Below are 23219 nucleotides of genomic sequence, written 5' to 3'. Positions count from 1 at the left end.
CGACGGCAATGTTTGCACAGAAAAACAAGAATTCCCTTTACAGTTTAGTCACATTGCACTACTTCAGTATAAATCAGTGCCTGGCCTAAGTAGTTTGACCTGTTCTATAAATGTACATTAACCCTGCTGGTGCTCGCGCTCAGGTTCGAGCCTGCTCCACCAGCCCAACACACTGGCTGTTAGTGCAGGTGAGTTGCCTCCGTCCCCGGTGGCTCTTTATGTGTGCTGCCATCATAGCAGAGGCGCCTCCCGTGGAGCCTCTCTTGGTTTGGGTCATTGATTACAAAGAGCCTCCTGGTTTTGTCTGACAGATGTGAATCCATGCTATTTAATTTGCAGAGTTACCCTCAAAGGGACCACCATTAGCTATCCAATCTGACCACAAATAGTGTTCCATTAACCGAAGAGTTTGAGAAGCTCTGGTGGTGTGTCTCCTGACAGCATGGAGGAAGAACTCGGCATATTACACTGAATGTTAAATGCTTGGTTGTTTAAACAAAAGGGAGATCTTACTTTAAAGCACGTCTTTGTTTTAGAGATACATAAAGAGTCCCCTCAGCGGGATTCTTCAGGCATATTAGAGCTGAAACTGTCCTTGTTTAGTGTCTAAAGAGGGTGGGGTTGGTAGTTAAAATGTTAATAAGTGCAATTCAGTTTTAATTTAACAGCCCTCTGCATTCCTAATTACTCCACTAGCTGTGAATAAATGAGGAAGAGAGCTCATCTCTTGCCCTCTGCTTTTAACAAAATAAAACAAGAAAAAAAACGTTCTTACCATTTCCGATATGGAGCTAAAGAGGACTGAGAGGACTCAAATCATCGTCTCTTCATGAACAAAACAGCATGCTCAGTAAGAAATTTAAGCTATTATTTTCTCAGTAGGCAGGGCAGTTCAACTCTTCCCCGTGTTGGTTTTATTGTAAAAGTAAGACGACAAGTGGGGGGAAGAGTGCAAAAAAAGGCACATCGCAAAAAACAAAAACCAAGATTGAAGATGCATAACCAGTGTTTGAGGAGAAAATAAAGGGACGCTGATGGTCATGAAATGTTCTTTTTAGAACATTCAACAATAGGAGCAAGCATCCCTTTGCCGCCATGGCATAGATCCGTGCATAAATTACTTTATGTAATCATACAATGTAGATTAGCATGATAATGGTGGGTGTTAATAGATGCCAGGAAGCAGGGAGTGACAGCACTTTGAAATGAGACATGCTTGGGGCAGTGGGCGCACACACACTCATGCATACACACAGCGTTGGGGAATAGCCAGAGTGGCTCTTGTGCCATTACGACAAATGTGAGTGACGGGGAAGAAAGCCACATCTACCCAGCAGCCTGAAGGCTGCTACAGTATTTCCACAAGTCTACAGGCTCCTGGTCTCCTGGGAAGTTCTATTAATTGTGAGCAAAATGGTCCACCATTAGAGAGCAGAGGACATTCGACCACCAAGGCCGGAGTCAAACGCTCGCTGAATTAATGCCAGAGAAGATTAGCCAAAATTGCATCTCCTTTATCTCCGCTTTGCATGATGTAATAAATCACAAGACACTGTTCGATTTGGTTTTAGACTTATAGACTTTAGACCGTCAACTTTGATGGAGAGACAGCGGTTATAGAACATGGAACTCTGGATCAAATCCAAACATGTCCTCGGTTGCCATCAGCATGATGTAAAAGAGCTGATCAAGAGACCTCCGGTTCGGTCTCCGACAGGAAAACACAGGCAAAGAGCAACCGGCAGGATGACGCGGCTTTGAAGAAAGCTCTGCGGTCACTCAATAACCCTTGTGTCGCAGTTAGTTAATCTGACTAAATGTAGCCCCCCGTGGAGACTAGAGAGGGGAACAATAAGACTGTGATAAACCCCAGAAAAGGTCAAGGACATTTATTTACAAAAGCCCCCTTGAACACAGTCGGCACATTCACCAAAAATAACAAGTTGCACTTCCTTTCATCCCCCAAAGCCCGAGCAGATCACAAAGCCCTGTGGGGGTGCGTGGTGGAAACATAAGGACCTATAGATTTACAAAGCAGGTGGTTGGGACCACTCCTGTGGATTAATCCAAATCGGAATGGCTTTAAAACGACAGCAAATTGATCAACCTTGATCCAGCTAATCCACGGGTCCCTCAGATTTGTGCACATGCATGGCGAGGGAGAGCAGCACTAAACTCTTTTAAGAGGAGTCTTCATTCCACCTTAGTAAAAAAAAAAAGCCACCACACCACTGCTGACCCAAAACTTTAACTTGATATAATAGGAAACTCTTAAATTGATCATGAAGAATGACATACAGTAACCTTGGTCACAGGTGCTTTCCTGTAGAAACAGGGTGCTCCTTTGAACTGTTCACCCGCTGACAGCCGGGACGAGGAGAAAGCGACGTTGATCTCGGGGGTCAACATCACCACACAAGGACTCAGAGGAGAGCTGAGTGAAAATTAATTAAAAACGTTAGAGTGCGGTGAATGACGGGCAGCTTTTGTTGGGCCTCCACATTGATGGAGGAGGCAGGACAGTCGCGTGTCCCTGGTGCTGGCGAACCCCTGGTGGCCTCGGCCATTGTCTCGCTGCCAAGCTCTCGCCTTATCAGTGGCTGCATATCAATGAAGCTGCTGTCTTGTTTGTGCAAATGGTAATTACAACATCCACATTTTTGTGCATTAAAACAATAACTTCTTAGTGAAAAGTAAAGAGGATTAAATGGTGGATATTTAAACAGACTTTTGGGACACGCGCCACGCTAAACAAAGAGATCTCATGTTTGTTTCCAGACGAGCGTTCAATAAAATAAAGACACACAAGTCGGCAGTGATTGATGTCAACCGAGTAAACAGTTCAAATGATGAGCCAACAATCACATCGACACATTTCGGTGAACGGGGTCCCCCCACAGCGATACCATGGAAAAGATTTAGAGTGTAAAAGCATTTAAGCAGGATGAAGCTCAGATTTAATGTGCTCCATCAATCCCATTCACACCGGGTAGCAGCTTCTACAGCCGTCCTGTGAGACCATCAGAGTAGTTTAGTGGCATGTTGCAGTTTAAAGGTCCAACAGAAGAGTCAGGTAACAAGGGACAACATAGTCTCGCCAACTCTCAGTTTTAACTACCCAGGTTCCCTTTGGCCTACTCTCATTAAATGCAGAAAGCATTTGTCCTTGTAGCTTTTCACAGACACCACACATACACACACATGTTCACAACTCACCACATCCAAAGGCAATATCCATTAGGTGCAAATGGATGGTGTTATGCTAAAGTCTCTGCTCCGCGCATGTTACAGGAGCAAAGCAAACGCAAAGGCCAACAGCTCCATTATACACCACCCAATAAAAACCTGTTTTCCTTACAAATGCCTCATCTATGGCAAAATAACACCAGTGTGCATCCGACTCAGGTAAAAATATCTAATAAACATGGTAACATTGTAAACCACTCAATGCACTAGCAATTTCTACCAATACTAAAAAAAACACACAATACCAGAAGATAGTTTTGGATTACATTTTGTAGCAGTGTGAGGTAAGAGATCCAACTTATTTCAGAAAAGGTGACTTAATTCTTTGAAATCTGAATCTTCTGGCTCACATAAATTTACCATTACCTTATTTCTATAGAACTAGAAATAAGCACACCCCAGCCTTCCTCTCACTTGTGAAATGTGAGATTCTGGCTCATTCAATCCACTTTTATTTAAATACATATCAGTATAATCCTGCTAACAGACCACAAACAACCTCCTTGGCTATATTTTCCCCTTTTGCTGCAGGTTAATACATTTAGATAGATAAGTTTCCACTTGCTATGCTATGCTATGCTAGCCATTACACAAATGAATGGTGTAGCCTGAACACTCGACCCAGATCGACATAGTCCAGTGAATCTATTGAAGGGAAGAATAGCCAAACAAAACTGGACTGTACACTCACATTAAGAATTTTAAAAGCCTGTTGGTTTGAATAAGGAGGCTTAAGCTAAGCTAGCAAGATGTTCTCTAAATACAGGCGTATAAAAACAAGTTAGCAGTCCCCGTTGTATCAACCTGGCTCAGACAGTTTATGGAAATATCTAATAAAGTAAGAAATGGCATCTTTTGAATGACTAAAACAAAACAAAACAAAACAAAAAAAGCACAACTGCAAGGCAGGTTACCAGGTTTAGGTCAAAACAGCTGTGGTAAGCTCCACAGCCACACTCAAGTGACTCAATTACCACATTTGCTCTTTGTGTTGACCTCTCAATTAGTGTGGAACTGTAACAATCTGCCCACCAAATACAGTCATTCATCACCAACTGCCCAAACCACTAGCCTGCTTCTCCGAGCCACCTTACAAGAGAAGAGGGCAGGCAGAGGTCAAATTAAAGTCTGGCCTTTGTAAACTACCCTCCTTAATATACCCGGTTCAACAGGATAAGCTCTGGTAAGTCCACAGTCATTACACATGCATTGCAACAAGCCACAAAGCATTAAGGAACAAGCCTGCCAAAGAAACGGACATGACTGCATGAATCTGGGAACAGAGTGCTGTGTGAGAGGTTGGGGATTTAAAATCATCACTTTATGGCAATAAAAAATGTTGGATGTGTTTTTTCTCCTTCTGTCTCAAAGGCAATGAGCAGTGTTTTAAAATGAGCACGGTAAGTAAGGCTATCTTGGGAGTGACTGAGAGAATGATATACAAATAAGGCCTAGGCGGGTGCCATAAGATGCCATGATCATTCAGAAAGCCTCTCAGCTTTTGGCCTTGCTGTCGTCACCCGGCCGGCTGGCAGAGCTGTAGCCCTCTTGCTCCTCTCCTGCTGTGGTTAGAGTTGCAGGCACAGTAAAAGCGAAGTGGTGATGATTTAATTATGATACCGGTTCATTCAGTCACTGAGGTTAGGTTTCCAGTAAAGAGTGAACTGATATGAGCTAACTTAGGTTTACCTTTACAGACACACACGTTGGAGCTCAAGCAGCTAACATTTAATCTCCCTGGAAGGGCGGCCAGAGGGTGTGGAGTCTCATGGGAAACGTCCCATCCCGGCATCCGACTCTGCTCTCAGTTTAGCCCTAGTTTATTCATGATAGATATCTATACTCTGTCTCGCTACCGGCACCAGTTCGTCTCCTGCCTGACAAACAGAGTGAACCACCTCACTCTGGGGGATGGTTACTGAGAAAAAAAAATACTTCACATCTTCCTGACTGCTTTGATTAATGGCAGAAGTTAACTTGAGGTAATTATCACAGCCGATATTCAAATCAACCTCGCCGATTTGTGTTCTATGTGGAGTACGATACAGTGACGTAAGCAGAGAGCTGGAGCCGTCTCCAGGGTTCTCACTTCACCTTTTTGTGGAGGATGGATTCTAATGAACTCTGCTGAGATCAGCAGGTCCACATCCAAACAATGTCTATTAGAATAACTTACACTATAATATTCACTTTGACCTCAGTTGTTAGTTGTTATTATCAACAATGTTGACAGATTTGGTGTATTTTTGGCAGATCTGAACTCTGCTTTTGTTGCCATGAAAATCACTCCCCAACAAATTGGACTCGCGCCTAAATATATGCTCCTAGATAAAAGAGAAAAGAATTGTGTGCAGGGGAAAACATGACCAACACCAAAAAAGTTTAGACAAAAAGTTTTGTACGGATCGCTGTGGGTCTTGACAGGCCGACGGTTCTCTGATCTTTTTAACATGTATATGCTCGAGCACAACAACCACGCATACAGCCGTAAACCGCTAGCTGCTGGTTGCCGAGCCTGACCTTTGAAACAGTGCCCCAGTCACCTCCGTCTTATTTACATCCATGTTTGCAGTGAATGGTCTGACATCAACTATTCATGCCGCCTTCGTAAAGCATCCAGTGTGTGACATCTCTGACCTGGGTCACACACACACACACACACACACACACACACACACACACACACACACACACACACACACACACACAAGTCTCAAATTTGAATATGGTATGAACCATATTTTTACAATTGCCACTGCTTTGCAGTATGCAGCTCTAAATAAATTGAACACGATTCATTTTCTCACAGATAGTTCAGCACCACCGCCTTAAAAGCTTCCGTCTCACAAAGAAAAAGCAGGAAAGACTTCACACAAGAGACCAAGAGAAATGATTTCAAGAAGCAGAGAGGTTCCTGACTCAATGGATTTATGTAAACATGGATGAAATGCTCAGTAAAAATAAAACTGCATAATTCTTGAATCGCCTACAGCTTGCAGAATATGTTCTCCTGTAAGCACCATCATTCCCTTAGCTGTTTTTCTGGTTGTTTTAATTAAAAAGATAGATGGGTGAGATGCATTTGTGTGTATTCAAACAGCTTTCTGTGGAACTGCACGCAATCCTACCTGACAGATACATAGACAAAAGCCCAACGGACAACCTGACAGAATTATTTTCTGGGAAAGCAATCTAATACAACATCCCCTATGACCTGCACACACACAAATAACCCAGGTGTAGCGGTCAGCCTGGTTGGGTTTTTAGCGGAGATACATGTACATGAGGTGGAGCACAAAACAGAGCAATTACAAAGCAAGTAAATGGCCACAAAGCTCAGCCTCGCACGCTATATCGAACACAGTGTTGCACTCGGGTGGCACACAGAGGATACATCCCACACATCCTACTCTGTGGAGGCTGCTGGCAGCTAAATGACATTGTTGGTGTTAATAATCAATTCTACTGGATTAGTTAAAAGTAGAGGACAAAACACTCACAAATCAGGAGGCTTCCTCTAAAACATAAAGGCACGGAGCAGCAGAGCATATAGATTTTCCACAGGGCTCAATTGTGTGAGAAGTTGTTGGGCTTGCATTATTGACTTTCTCAGTATGGTGGAACTGTGGTAGTTAGGTGCCTTTCCTCAACTCTAATTATGGTGTCATAAACAGCAGAGACCATTAATGAAACTCACTCATGGCTTTACAGCCGCAGATAGGATTTGGAGAGGTGGGAGCAGGGAGCTAAAAGATGGCTTCGAGCAGGCGCGGCATCAATCACAGCAAAGTACTCCTCTGTTGAGTAACGAGCATGAGAGCTGGTCAATAAGTCAGCCAAAGAGCAAACAGACTGTAATGGAGACACAGCAGAGGATGGGAGACAGCGGTATTTGACCTGAGACCGCCTGTCATGTTCACAGACCTGCGGTCGTGCATCACGGACGGGAAAAAGTCAGTCTGTGATGTGCTTGTCGGCAAAAATCAATATCATTCCACAGCACCCCCTTGTTACGCATGTCAGATCAAAATTAATATGTGATTTTAGTTTTCCCTGCGCTTGACACTTCAGTCCTTTTTCTCGTGCTGTGTATTATCATAATGGACAAATGTGTGTAACTAACTAACAATGGAAATTTATAAAGGTCAAGTTTTCTGCTTGTAAATGTCAAGGACACGTCTGAAGAGCAGCAGAGCAGGTCAGCACAAGTTCAGCTGTTACAAGAGATCAATATAACATTTGCTGAACAATAAAACCATAATATCAGAGACAGGAAAGTGATGGACACGTCAACAACGAGACAGAAACGACCAAAACAAAGTGGCTTTATGAGCCAGAATAAAACTGTGAAAGTCTATTTGTCTTTTACATCACCAGACATGCAGCCCATTGAATGTTTGTTTTTTTTTCTGTTCTTTGAGTGACTTTAAAGGTTGCGTTCATCTATCTCTGATTAAATCCAGTCAGATAAGCTTCCTTTTCTGACTATCAAATAAAACAAAACAATCAGTGATAATATGACAAACAAACCACAATCTATAAAAACTCCACCACCACAGTCTGCCACATGGTGTCGGACAATAAATAAAAGTAAACTACATTATTTAATTCACATTATCTTGATCTCCTACGCGCTCCTGTTACAGGTTGTGGTTATACTGGAGCCGATACCAGCTGTTGAATTGGGTCAAAGTGTTGTCAGTTGCCAAGAAGCCGGAGGACCCGGAGAGAGTATGCCAACTCCACATAGAAAGATCAAACCAGGGACGTTCTCGCTGTGAGGTGACAGTTCTAACCGCTGCACCATGTTGTAATTACATTTTATTGCCTCACACTCTTGGACAATCAAAATGGCTTTACTGTGGCCATCGTAGTCTAAGTGCATGTAAACGTGCGAGCTGTCACAGCATCAGTGGAGGAGACACTCAAACCGTTTACATCAGCCGCCCGTCAACCTTATTTAAGAGCAGCAAATTCATTATATGTTTCGTTTTAATCTTTGGCCATTTAAAATATGCAACACATTTCCCCAGTAACTGTTTGCAGACTTTGCAAGCTGCTGAGCCGTAATGTAGAGTCGATGCTTACTGCCGTGATGGAAACTTGCAGAAATTGATGTGTTTTAAACATTCTCGCTTCTCATTAAAGCTGAAATGTGTAACAGTAGGACATCATGAATGTCTTACAATAAAAAAAACATAACTGCAGCATAATTTATTTTCTTTAGTGGAGTAACATTGTAGCGAGGCTGTTCCTTACTTGACTCCAGTAAACGTAAATGGTTTGAGTGTTTCTTCTACTGATGCCGTGACAGCTCGCACGTCTACATGCATTTAGAATACGATGGCCACAGTAAAGCCATTTTGATTTTCTAAGAGAGAGAGGCAATAAAATGTAATTACAACATGTTTTGCTCTTAACTTCAAGACAGAATCGCAGCAGCCAAAGCAATTTCATGCTGTTGTTAAAAAAAAAAAAAAACAAAGAAAGAAGAAAAAAAAAACAGGATGCAGCAAAAAAAAACAGAGAGGCAGAGTCACGGTTGAGAGGGTGCGATGTTGATAGCCCTCTATGGACAATCCATAGACCCGACCAGACACACGCACTGTACACCTAAACTAGACAAATCTATTTCAGACACATATTAGATAAATATTTATACACCATAAACTGTATCAATAAATCCCTTGGGGAGGGGAAGCTATTCCGCAGAAGGTCGATAACAGATTTCACCAGCAGATAATCATTTTTCTCTCAATGGTGGAGCTTGATATGGTGTCAATACGCGCTGTCAGAGTTCATTTTGGCTGCAGCAGTTAGAGCGCGTGTCACTGTGAGGATATGGCTTCCTTCTATTCAGGTCCATTGATCGGGTGTTAGTGGGGGGAGCGCGGCCGGTTGTCACGTCTGATGTTCTGTGCCGTATTCAGTCGGACGCGCCGTGTTGAAGGTCTGCAGCTCCATTTGGCCACAGTGTTAGAGGGGCCACAGGGGACCGAGGCCTTTTAATTGTCTCATTGAGACTCACCCGCATACAAGTAGCCCTCTCTCTCTCTCTCTCTCTCACACACACACACACACACACGGGCGGGGGCTAGAAGAAGTCACACAGGTCTAAGATGGCAATTGCGACGACTGCTCTGATACGATGAACATACACAATCAGTCAGGATAAAGATCTCACCCTTGGCGGCACGAAAGGGGGAAGTGAGCAGCGCTCAGGAAAAATCAATACGGAGACGTTCATTTCGGAGGGACATGTGTGTCACAGTCAATAGGAGTTAATAGGCTGGGTTGTTCAGCGGAGACAGGCAGCTTGGGAGAGCAGCCCGCTCTGACAGCTTAATACATACTGAATGGCAAGCTGCTAGCATGTAACAGTCACTACGGACACATGAGGTCTGGAATGGAACCTGATGGGCGCAGGCAAAAGTTAATTATAGAACAGAGCTGAAGGTCTTAGACACCGAACTACAGAATTACCCATTCAGTAATCAAAACAGACGTATGCAGCTGACCCACAGAACCGACATACACACTGCTGAGTCGCTATTATTAACACCGCTGCTGACACACAGTTGTTTGAAGCAGCTGCAGTGATTCATGTGCGCTTTATGAAGGTGTCATCAAATCACAGGCGGCTTCCTGCTTTTATTTACAACTTGTCTGTGTTTTTATCTGTGATAGGACGTTACTAATCAATAAAAATATATAAGGGGGAGTGAGGGCAGATGACACTTAGCAGTTGAATATTTGCTTACCTGAACACTTCTCGTTCATGTATCTGCTCTAATTCTGCAGCCAGCAAACCCCTGAAAGGTTAATTAGCTCACAGGATGGATGGAGGAACCTTATGGCAAAACAAAGAGATTTTTCTAGATTTTTTATATATTTAAAAAAAAAAAATCCTCAGATCGTAAATTGATGTCCAAACATGGAAAATGACTAATAATATCTTCATTAATTGAGGTCTACAGGTCAGCCTGTTGGCTTCCATAAAGAAAGAATCTCATCTTAATTAGCACCCATTAAGACCTAATTTGGATTAATAACATAATTTCATGCTGCCAATTAATTATTAATTACAACTACAGTTTACAGCAGGGTTCAAATGATCTGCTTCATTTTATTTTACAAAATGACAGGAGCTGGTTTAGGATTATGAAGCCTAAAACAGCACAGATGTTCCCTGTCATTACTTCATCAGACGAATACGTCGATTTTGGACAAATATCTGACTCCCTTTCATTCTTTAAGCAACATTTAGGACGGAGACAGAGAGAGACAGGTATGACAGCCACACTGCTCTGATGGAGTATGAGGAGAGGGGAAGGAAAAGGGTCTTGGCTCCAATTGACATTTCAATAAGTGGAACAGAGCGTTAGCAATCCATTCCCAACTTTTCTGAAACAATTATTGAGATGGCACCTCCAGGCGATGTATGTTCCTGGTCCCCGGAGTCCTGCTGGCTGAAACAGTAATTGACTAAATTGTAGAACACATCGGGGCCATTTACAAATTTGCCTAAAATGAATCGTTTAAAATGAAATGAGGGTGACTCTCAAATTAGCAAGGAGTATGATTGAGATGTGGCTCTGGGAATTAAGAAGCATGATTTAGAGCTCTGCAGAGAGGAGCATCTGTGAATAGTCCAGCATTACTCACCAAGCCGCTCTGACTCGTATTTAAATATCACAGCGCTCTCGCAGACACTACGATTCATAGATTCATATTTAAACGTTGAACAAGCATAGATAGATAGATAAAAGGATAGATAGATCATTTCGTAGCTGGGAATTTTCTGAGAGCAGTGTGATAAATCAAAGACACACAACACACTCATTGGCTGAAATGAATCGGGCTGCCAGGAGTTTGGGAACATGGTGTAAGCTGCATTTTACAGGGTGTACTCATTTCTGGAAAACGCCAGCAAATTACAGTGAGTGCGGCGGTTGTGACAGCTGTGATTGATTGTTGTGCAGACACTGTGTTGATTGTTGCCTGTTGTGCTGTTCCTGTGGCTCCCAGCAGCCACTGCTCTCGTCTCACCCCGGCTAAACTCTCCCAGCCACTGATGAGTAATTACTAAGTTCATTAGCAACGCTAGTGGTCCAGAGATTTATTAAAACAGGATTTGTCATCAGCTCTCTCTCTCTCTCTCTTTTACTTTTCAATGTCCCACCTGTCTGCATTTGACTTTCAAAGGTGTGGGATGAACTCACATATCACATGTCCTGTATAGATTTTCCTCAGGTAAAAATATTTTTAGGGAGAATTGTCCTTCTCACACAGAATAAAGTTAAGGACAAACTTGACATATATATGTAAAGTGCAAAGATAAAGTGTTTTTCTTTGGTGGTTGACGTTGAAATGCGTCCTGAGGATGGTCCACAACAGGGGGACTGTACATCCGTCTCATTTTCATTGCAGCCACAGTATGTTACAGTATGTTCGCTGACTTGTAAGTAGCCAAAATATATATCAAGTACCTGCTGTGTGTGACAAATGTGAACCGCATAAAATGTAAATTCCATATTTGACAGTGAAGTTGGCTGAAGTTCGGTCCTCTATCAGTCATATTCAGATACTAAATGCATCTTGATGAATAAAACGGAGCTTTGTGTTGCTTCAGGATGTTTGTTTTGGCTGTTCCGACATGTACGGAAATGGAACCTGCCTCCACTCCACTCAGGTCTAAAAAGACAATAATTTTCCTGCCAGGAGAGAGAAGAACACACAACAGACGTCTCTCAGGCCAAAGAGTCACAAGCTGTCTCAATGCAATGTCCAAGTCATTTTTCTTTAATAGGAAAATTGTTACTTATTGATCTGCACTTTATGAAGCCTTGGAGCAACGCTCCAATCACCACAGCTGTCAGAACCATGGAAATACACTCTGTACCTTTGCGATTTGATGGCACACTGATTCCCATTACTGGCACATTTCCAATGTTAATTACCTTCAGCATAACATTGTCTCCCTGAAAAGAGTCGTGTGCAGGCCACTGTTGTCCCAGCAGAGGACAGCGGGGGGGGGGGTGCGATAAGGACGGCTGCTGAGATGTCGGGCTTCGCCTGTCTAGAGCTCGTGTTGGATCGTGCACCACTGAGTCTGGCCATTAGGCAGCATGATGGGCTTTTCCTTTCCAGACCATTTCCCATGGTCAAAATAGCATAAAAACACCATTTTGGTTCAATAGCAAGGACTTCAACTGAATAATCACGAGGGTGAAACTGTAACTATTACAGAGGCACCTCTGGGATAACCATACATAACCGGGGTGTCAAAAACACTGTAGGTTTTCTGGAGGGCAAAGTGTTTAAGTGTGTGCTCTTGGCTCTTGCTCCAACATCTGCTTTTAATTACTCAATTAGCGCGATCATTTAGTCTCCTTGACATTCGTCCAAATGGCAAATCATAGCCGGAAGTTGTTCTGTTGAAACAGAGCGTTAAGAGGCATCATGAAAAATGCATGCACGATAACGTATATGGATACTTAACTAATTGAACCAATTAAAGGGAGGGAACGGGTTTGAGTGAGAGCAGTCCCGTCGTCGCCCTCCGGGAAGAAGGTTTGACACCTCTGATCTATGGCCTTCTCTCTCGCCATTCACATACCCGAGCCCGGGGTCATATTTCAGCAGACAAAAAGGTTTTTGACTTCAGTTGTACAGCAACAATGAGCCAGTAATTCAAAAGGCGGACTGAAGGCTGCGTGGAGCCACAGGGTGCACCCAGATACTGACGCAGACCTTAGTTACAATATTATAGCGAGGTGCCCGAAGTGTCATGTGAGAAATTAAAATATTTGTCCGTTCGCCCCGACATTGTTCTCTAAGACGTGACTGGATGCACATTTGGATGTGCATACCAATAGATCAACCTCAGGGTTAAATGAATACCTGCCCGGTTTAAGAGCAACCGTTCCTCCTTCCAATGTTCAACCAATGCAATCCCCCGCTATAAAAAAAAAAAAAAAGAATGATTGTTACCCCTGCGGTGGTGATTTCGTGCATGCTATAGATGCATAAATAAACATAGGCATAAATACACAGAGGACACTGACTGGGGACTAGCCGGCCAAGTGGGGCAGCTGTTATTAAAAGGGCTATTTATCATTGTCACCCCTCTCAGGTCCCATCCCTCTCTGCCCTCCAGCCATGTCACCAGGCCGCGCAGGCACAATGTGGATCATCCAACCAAACCTGCCGCCTCCATCGTGTACACACACGTTCATGTGTGACCACAGCTGCATAAAGCTGCACAGAGTAAATATGTAAAGCTCCACCTGCGTAGGTTCACTGCGTGCAAAAACTAGAGCTGACCATATGTTTGATGACTTGGCTGAAACACACTTTAAAAAAAAAAAAAAAAAACTGGCTTCTTCGATTTCCACCAAATATCCACAACACGGCTACAATGCACACTTGTTCATTTTCCGCTCTGTTACTTTATTGATTGTTGCCACAATTATCCACTTTTCTGAAGCACTGCATTAAGTGAATTCCCCCTTTGTTGGACAATAAGTACAGAAGGTTGGCTAAGTCATGCTATTCCTCAGCCTAAGGGGACAGTCTACTTCTCCTGCACCCTCATCATCATTAGTAGGCTTGGATAAAAACACACCTCAATTAGTCCACCTCAGCTGGGGAGGGCCCATCAGCTACGGCAGCCGCTTCCATCTGACCCACGCCTCAATGTCCCTGCATAAGCCAAGATTGAGGGCCGCAGAAATAAAACTGGATGTGCGCAAGTAGATCATCACTGAAAAACATTTGATGTTTGATTTGATAATTTTCTACCTTCACATTAACTACAAAACGTATCAATATATGGTACACGTTTGTTTGGATACATGACTGCGTACTGGCTGCAATCATAAGTGACACTTTGTTGCAGCATCTCCGACCAAGAATAAAAATACGAGATTCTTTGGTTTATGTGAGATTTTGTGTGTATTTATTCCAGACGTCCCTCCTTTTCTTTCATGTAAGTGCTGTTGGCCTTCACCACCTATAAACAGCTCACACACAGCAATCCACTCACGATTAATGAAGTGCTTACTTAACCAATTTAAACCCTTAATTCCTATTAATTCAGCATAATAGCCACCCTCACTGCCAGAATTAACAGCACTCCAGCAGAAACCTGCAAATCTCTGCGGGCCAGAAAGAGTCGACCCAGCAAATTCCACATTCTTTGATAAATATGTAAGAGTATGTATATCACTGTTAAAATGCATAACCCTCGTTGTAAGACCCCTATCAAGCGTGCTTTACACCTGTATTACATTTCCCCCTCAATCAGCAGCTTTTCGGAGACACCGGCCTCCCACGAGGAGCAGAAAACCATTACATGGGACTGCAGCTCATTTGCAGGAAGATTGGAGATCACGCTGCATCAAAAAAATATGTGGAGCATTTTTGAGATCAAAAATTGATTCATTCCATTCCTATGTTTGTATGCAGCCTTGGTATCGGTGTATTTAATGTAAAATCCACAGTCAAGAATCGAGTTTGCTGTTGAGGTTGCTGCTATTGTGCAAGAAGAGAGATGTGTGTGTGAGTGTGTTTATATATATATATATAATATATATAATATATAATCCCATACAAGCTTGTAACACATTTTATTAATACAAAAAAAACAAGAATTGTTCCTTTTTCTGATCCACTGATGCCACTTGCTCAAACTACATAAACACACTGCTCCCTGGTGCAACAAAAGGCACTCCCAAATAAATAAATATTTCTGAGCAATTCAATTTGGGCCGAGGAAAAACAGATCGAGCAGAGCCCGTGGCTAGAGGAGCCTGACTGCATGCTGGTGGGGGGTAAAAGACAGCCTTGGGGGTGTAGAGGGCGTCTGTTTTGTAATGAGCTGAAACTTTAAATACTGCATAATATATAATAAAAATGGATAGTTCATTTAACTCTGCCGATAAGTCGCAGAAAAACACTATTAAAACACATTAGTCTCTTAATGTCAACAAAATAAGCATTAAGTATGAAAGAAATGAGCATGATGGCACATCAGCAAGAAAGAAAAACAAAATAATCAAGATGAACTGCAAGGAAAAGGGGATTTAGGGAATAAGTGTAAAGGAGATCAAATGGGTGGTGGAGTGGTGGTGAAAACACTTAATACTGATACTCACCTCATCCTGTTCTCAGGTGTTCCTACTGAACTTGCCATTTTCACCTCTGTCCCACAGATGGTTGGCATCAAATACGGTGTTGAGTTGAGACGTTGTTTCCTGATGTAAATGACGTCTTCAGAGTTCTTTGTGGTGATGGTGGATTCATGGTCTCTCGTGGCCGCAGGCGATCCCAGGATCGTGGATACGCTTCGTTACAGGATGAAGTTTGTTAGTGAAAATGTTCATTTAGGGTGAAAATGCTTCGCCTCTTGTTGGTTTCTGGAAGCGTTCCTTTTTGTCAGACATGCTTTCTGGGAAAGTCTCTGAATTCAGCACTTCTCCTGTGGAGGAATGGGACAAACATTGCCACAAGCCTCAAACAAACTAATTACATCTACGCAGCGACGAAGGCCAATGTAATTTGAGGATACATGCTGCATAAACCTACACCAGTAACCATACTTATGTCTTGTTACTGGATCAACATTTTACGGCAAAATTATATGTTGTTGATTTCATGTTCCTATAACTTGTGTAAAAAGACATTACACTTCAAACATGATATCACTAATGTGTTTCACTCTGCGACACACTTTAGCACTAGAAGCCCATTGCGAACGCCTGCGAGTGAAAACATTTCCAGTGGACGAATGATGAGGTTTCTGTTTCAGGGCTCTAATTAGGATTCAGGCTTTGCTGTGAACACGGAGACAACGTTGGCTGACACGTCTGCATCCAGACATCGTTCTTGCGTGATCCTTGCAGTGATCTGAGTGATGGCTCCAGTGTCCCCGCTGTTCACCGAGCACACACAGCGGCGGCGCTGGCGGCCAACCCACGAGCGGGGTAGTGATAACCTTTCCAGCATGAGCCGCGGGGGTCGTTCACACAGTAATTGTTTCTGCCAACCTATGCAGCTATATGACAAGAGAAAGGAAATGTGAATTTTTTTGTTTAAAAAAAAAAAAAAGATTTAGGAATGAGCTGGAGCGACAGGGTTGAGGAGATGAACATGTTTTCTACTTTTAGTTATTTATTCACACTGAAGAACTTATTGGCTAATTAAAAGATAATAGACTCTGCAAACTCAAGTAGCAATTTCACCGTTGAACATTAACATTTTACAGCAACTCCGCACTGAATTTCAGCACTTGTTTCACTTTACTTACCCAAATTCTAAACAGCTCAAGTACTTAAAGATTTCACCTTGACAAAACTTATTAACAGCTTCAGCATGCAATTAAACTTGCAAAATGGGCATTAATTCTGTGTTCATTAGCACATTAGATGAGTGTGATGGGTAATTCAGACACTTCAGTACAAGAATTAGACAAGCAGAGCTATTAAAAGGCATCAGACTTGCTACGCAGACGCAGATTTCACGCGTCCTACGCGAGCACAGTCGGTGGCTGCGGGCTGATGTGTAACGCTAAGCCTGCGCCTGAGCTGACAGGTCCCTCCCCTACAGTTTAGAGTGACTCAGAGGTGGAGCCCCTGTAAACAAATACAACGTGCTCACATGCATCCAGAGTTTGGATTTCACAGACATCATCGTGTGGTTCACACACACACACACACACACACACACACACACACACACACACACACACACACACACACACACACACACACACACACACACACACACACACACACACACACACACACACACACACACACACACACACACAAAGCTGCAGTCAGATGCAACCCCACACAGTCGTCTGGCAGCGTAGCTACATCAACGCTGCTCGCGGGTCAAAGGGTCAATGAGTAATTAAGACATGGTTTGCCTGAGCATTCCCCATGCACACTTTGAGTCCTGATGAAAGGCTGGAAATGAAAGGAAGGGGGATTTGAGTGGAGTCTGATACCACCGATCACATTTCTGTAAGTGTGTCTAAATGTTCCTTGTTCCAGGCAATTAGAATGATTAAGATCGTGTGGTGTCGTGGTGTTCAGGAGGATTTTCGACATGTATTCTGCATGAGTGTCAGTGTAAAAGACGCAGGCAGCATTGCTTAAAATTCCAGCATTTTAAGACAGCGTCTTTTGTAGCTGCGAGGTCGAGCACATAGCATTCAGGGACACACTCACAGACTAGTCAGTGTAAAGCAAAGCAGTTTTCTTTTTTTTCTCCTTGTATTTGGTCTGTGTCTGGACAGATTCCCCATCTGAGGACCACAAAAAAATAAATAATACACCGGAGATTTTGACATTAAAATCAATTATCCCGTGAAATGTTCTTGTGGCTAGCAAGCAAGTTTTAGGAGGAGCACTGGCTCATAATGTGGCCTTGAAGTGCAAAGGAAGGTCAAAAGGTGCATTGATTTACATGTACAACAAGAAATTATTCATTCCACCTCAACGTTGCTAAAAATGAAGGGGCCACAGTCTGAAAATTGAGGTCGCTGATAAATGCTATTAGTCGGAGATGCTGAGGGGTGAGGAAATCAATATGGCAGTTTGTCAACCTGCCTCTCAGAGGGAGCAGGACTCCGCAGTGGAGTGGGTAAGTGTGCCCCGTCAGCAAAGCACATTACCAGAAATCAAAGGCCAGCGAAGGCCTGAAGGAAGAGATGCACTTGGTCTCTATACAGCGGCCAGAGTTTGGTAATTAAAAGCTATTTTATCACACCTGTCTTGTCACTGTTTTTTTCCCTAACACTATTGACTATCTGTTGCATGGAGACTGATCTCTAAATTACCTTTAAATAAATGAGCCAAGGTTATTTAGATTCTTCCATTTGTCCCACAAAATGATGCAAAAGGGGTGCGATAGTGTTAAATAAATGATGCCACTTCCAATTCAGTTATATTAAAAGGGGCAAAATCGTCGTCACCATTAAACAAGGACATCTCTTGTTGACCCGTTTCAGTGAGTCCACTCTTTAAATCAAAAGCTCTGCTGTCACATGCACAAACACCAATTGATGATTCAACATTAGTGTGACATTAGTGTAGGGCAACATCATGGAAACTTTCCATGGCAATTAACGGGAATAAACCTGGAATTTACAAAATGTATTTTTGCATAATCTCTACCACCATTACACTGAAGGTTTCCAAATTCCCGATCTTAAATTACCAAGGAAAGTTTCTGGAAATTTACCAGCAATTTTCCCACCCTTTTGCAACTCTATTCAAGATTATATTTTTGAAATGTACTGAACTGAAGGACCCGGCGGCATCGATGAAACCATTGAGGTGGCTGTAGTTATAGAAATCCTAAACTTTCCATGAATATTGTATGTTTACAACATAACATGCGTACGTGACTCCATAGCAAACAAATCTTTAATAATTAAACAGAAATTAAATCCGTCAATCAGACACAACAGGTCCATCAGAGTATCTCCTGGGGATATGTTGTAAATACAGCATGAAAAGTCATTTAAACTGCGTTAAAGCTTAATACTGTGCACCTTCTTGTTCTTTGTAGGCAAAAAATACGGTGACAGGACCGACACTTGTCTGGACTGTTTCTGCAGCACCCACCACCATCCAGCACCCAATGCCATAGGCCAAACAGGGGATCCCTGCAACCAGAGGAAAGAGATGATCAGTGCTGGAGTCACTGGTGACATGTGACTGTCTATGTTACGTCATTTAATCCCCAAAAAGAACATGACTGTAACCTTACGTTACTGGAGACAGATGTGCAAATAAAATTACTTATGGAAACTTTCCCCTATTTTAGTTCTGAAAATAAAAAAACTCAGCTATTTGTCTTATGACTTTCTATATGAAGAAAACTATTTTATTGATAATGAATGATAATGATGTTATTGAGGATTTTAAAGGGAGTTTGATAGGAGTTAATGTTGATTTCATTCATCAAATGTCATACTTACATTATAGTGATGGCATAATTGAAATAGACGATTGCATATTAAACAGATGTAACAGAGTCATTTCTGTTTCTTTACCAAATAATTGTGATGATTAATGCTGTTTGAAAACATTTCTATTACTATGTATTCACATCACCCACCTAAATTAACAACCTTCAACATGGTGAAAAACCTGTCCTCGAAGTCCAGGTTCTGTGGAGGCGCTTTGGAACAGTGATACTTTATGAAAGGGAAGCAGCCTGTTCTCAGAATGTGGTAGTTGGATCCCTGGACGGTCCAGTTGAAGTGGGACAGGCCGAACTGGTCGTTGTGGACGGCGGAGTAGCGGACGCAGTACGACGTCCACGGCGGGAGGTTCCGCTGCTGCAGGTGACAGGTGAGAACTTCCGAGGCGGCGGGGGCGCGGCGGCGCTTTGGTGCCGAATGTGCTCGGAAACAGGGCGATTTTCACAACGAGGCTGTGTGCTTTTCTCAACAGCTCCTTCATGACTCGCGGCACCCAACAGCTCGCTGCTGATGGTGTTTCTCGTCGGAGCTAGGAGCTAATTAATGACACGACCGCTGCTGACCTGAAGCAGCATGTTTGACCCGGCTAACGTTAGCATACTACAGGAGCTAGCTTAGCGAATGTTAGCAAACGCGACAGGACGGTTTATGAGACAATAAGGTGACACACGCCAAGATACTATGAGACTATGAACACACATACTGTGCACACATCTCAGTTCCGTGTTAAAGTTTACAGTCGTTTCAAAAAGTGTGTCCTGTTAGTGTGTGTGTGTGTGTGTGTGGTGTTCCTACTGCAGTCATCCGGCTGGAAACGCAGCTCCGCACACATCGGTTCCTCCTGACGACTCGTGTTAATTCGGCTTCTCTTGTTTCTTTGCCAGTGCCGTTTCTTTCATAAATAGTTAGTTTAAACTGTATTTACAAGCCACATAAATATAAAAAAATATGTATGTCAAAATATTTTTCATTGTTAAGTTGTATTTTTTTCCACAATAGCATTACCGTAGTTCAACAATTACATGTGTTGTTGTGTCACCTTTTAATAATTATTTATTTTGCAAAGATTGTGTAATAAAAAAAAACTTTTGATGCTTCTGTGAAACGAGTCCTGCAGTGTTTGCGAGTCATTTTCCCACCTATTTTATTGACTTCACCATTGACTCTGCCCTCTAAAATGTACTTGCATAAAAGTATGAATTATTTTCTCAGCAACCACTGAAAGTCGTGAATTGCCACAGGTTTGGTCCAGCCATGTTTGACATCCTGTAACGTGTGAATTCACGCTTGTCGACTAAGTTATTCGAGGTCATGTTAAACTGTGCAAACATGAGAGAAAAGTACTGTACAGTTTAAGCACTGTATTTGTTGTGATATTGAACAATCCATTTCCGGGGTTCAAGTTGAAATCACAGCAGACTAAGCAGCGGCTTTAGCCTCAGTTGCTCACGTTGGCTTGTTCCAAACACTCATCTGTTGAACATCTTTAATGTCCTTGATCAGCTCCTCCAAATAGCACACAAAAATAAAGGCATTGCAAATTCAATTTCAACATGCAAATGATATTTTTCTCTAATTTTTCTTGATGTAGTTATATTTTATTAACTCGTATCTCTCTCTCTCACACACGCACACACACACATCAGCAAACCCATTGTGGCTGACAGCTAGCTTCACTGAATATGCAAGTTTCAAGATAGAGATGAGGAGGGATCGTTAAGTCGTTAACATGGTACCTTGAAATTGGTTTCTCCTTGCATTTTAGAGGATGATGCTTCCTGATGAATGACTGACAGATTCTGGGCAAAGGTCACTCCGGGGCTCCCTGGAGATCCTCTGAGACTGTGCTATTAACGACACCTCGAACAAAAGAGTTTACTAATGATCCCCATGTCGCTAGCTAACAAACAATCACCTTGTTCATCTGCAGATTGTGGTTTAATGAAAGTTTCAGCAGACAACGTCCTCTGTCTTCAGGGGGATGAGCTCAGCCTGACTGAACTGTTGCAGCACGGTGCAAGCTAAAGGAACTGTTGTGATGAATATGTTAAATAACCAGCTGATTAACACATCCTTTAGTTTATAAGTGCCTTTACAAATTCAGAGGTGGCATCTTAATCCTCTCAACAAATTGTCTGTACCGTAATCTCAGTCTGTGGCCCTCGCACCTGATCCTTCAGAGAGAAAACAAACAGGATTCTCTCCTCTGGAGGTGAACTGTAAAGAATTCAGATGACGGGAAAAAATACCTACATCATTTCCAATCTTACATCACTCGCTGCAGTCATAAACAGCGAAGATGGTGCCTTACTTTGTCTACGGCGCAAGAGGCTCAATGTCAAAGGCGAGCTTCACCATCACATCATGTAGATGAAATCAACGATGCAGTAAAAATCCTAATCAAATGCTTTCAAGAAGGTGTACAGGTTGATCCTGACCTTCGTGTTTAAATCCTGTTTGAGATCCAGGAATCAGGCTGGAGATGATAACTATGTCCTGAGGGTCACTGTTGATTTTGTGGCGTTTGAGTGATAAGTAAACATGATGTGTCTGGGGCACGTGTGGTAAATTGTTGGGTTTTACTTAATTAACTGCTGCAAGGAACAATTAATGGTTAGCAGACCTGCCAACCAAAATGGGCCTAATTTGTGCAATGCCAATCAAAGAAACTAGTTTTGGAATGCATGTGAAAGCACTGTTGAATTAAGTGCCTTTCCAGCAATACACAACACAAATCGCCATAATAAGGTTGTTTGTAAAGTAACACTAGCGAGGCTGATTACTTAAAAGTAGCAGGGCTCCTGAGGATAGAGGTGCTCCTGGTCTCCCAGAGGTGCTGGCCTAAGCCCCAGTGAGCACGCGAGATGGCCAATAACTCGCTGTGACGGCTGTGTGTTTGCACTTGTCTAACACAGGAACCTCACACAACAATAAAAGTGTCCTACAGGGATTTAATTGTGGTTGTAATATGCAGGCCCCTAATGATGGCTACCGCCAAAGCCATTAACCACTGGGGTGGCCGGGCTGCTAAACTGTAGCACCAGGCCACCAGCTAAATGAACGCTTGATAAAATAATACAAGTCGCAGATTAACAAGCGTAAACTCAGGCATAATGCTCATAAAAAGAACTCTATTGTTTAACGCCTGGCACCAGGTTGATGAGGTGTTCAGGCATGTGTACGCATGCATAATGAAAGCGGTATGAATTATTAATGTGTTGATTATTTAGACTCATCTATCAAAATGATAATGAATTCAGCACCTAAACACCAATTGAGCTCGCTACGTAATTACAGCATTTGGTTGTATTTAACAAAAATGAAGAGCCAAACATTGATCTATCTTTGTGTTTACTGCAGTACGTTGAACTGAACAGCTACTGAACACAAAATTATATATACATATATATATATATATTCACAGAGACATGTACTGTATGTATACTGTATACATATTTGGAGAGAGGAAAAAAAGGGAGGGAGAAAATACAAAACCACACAATTGTCTACACAACACTTTGAAGATTTCAAGCTATAAAGTGTACTTGCTGCAGTCTGGTGTTGGAAGGATTTCTCTTTGAGCGGCATTCTAAACGTGTGTGGCAGTTCAGCGTTGCTACAGTCATCATCAGAGGCATCCGAGTCATGGCCAGCTGGTCACTGTGCGTGACGTCGAGGTCAACAACCCGAACCTGTAAACATCATAAACGCAACAGTCCTTGGAAGAGCAGACTTGATGAAAAACTTGATGATTCCACTGCAGTGGAGCATCAACACAATTCACCCTCAAATCCTTCCAACAACATGGGTCAGTCGCTTTCAGACTTTACAATCCAGGTAAGAGGCAGAGGAAAGAAAAACGTGGTTTAACGGTGACACTTACTTGGAATCAGTCCGCCCTGAGCGAGTTGAAGTTCAGATGTGTATGGTAAATGGCATCATTATAAGCATATTAAGGGGTCAGGTATGGTCG

The 23219-nt window shown here is 42.6% G+C and overlaps 1 protein-coding gene across 1 annotated transcript; it reads right to left on the bottom strand.

Annotated features, from left to right (window-relative positions):
- Positions 1-18797: 18797 nt before the first annotated feature.
- Positions 18798-19727, bottom strand: LOC144740185 (uncharacterized protein C15orf61 homolog). Its single transcript, XM_078623043.1, is given in 3 exon segments — positions 18798-18925; positions 19381-19645; positions 19647-19727. Coding segments are annotated over 3 exon segments (474 nt in total).
- Between the last annotated feature and the right edge of the window lie 3492 nt (positions 19728-23219).

Source organism: Lampetra planeri, unplaced genomic scaffold (assembly GCF_965212315.1).
Source record: "Lampetra planeri unplaced genomic scaffold, kcLamPlan1.2.h2 scaffold_1947, whole genome shotgun sequence".
Lineage (NCBI taxonomy): Eukaryota > Metazoa > Chordata > Hyperoartia > Petromyzontiformes > Petromyzontidae > Lampetra > Lampetra planeri.
This window is presented reverse-complemented; position numbering and strand designations above follow the sequence as displayed.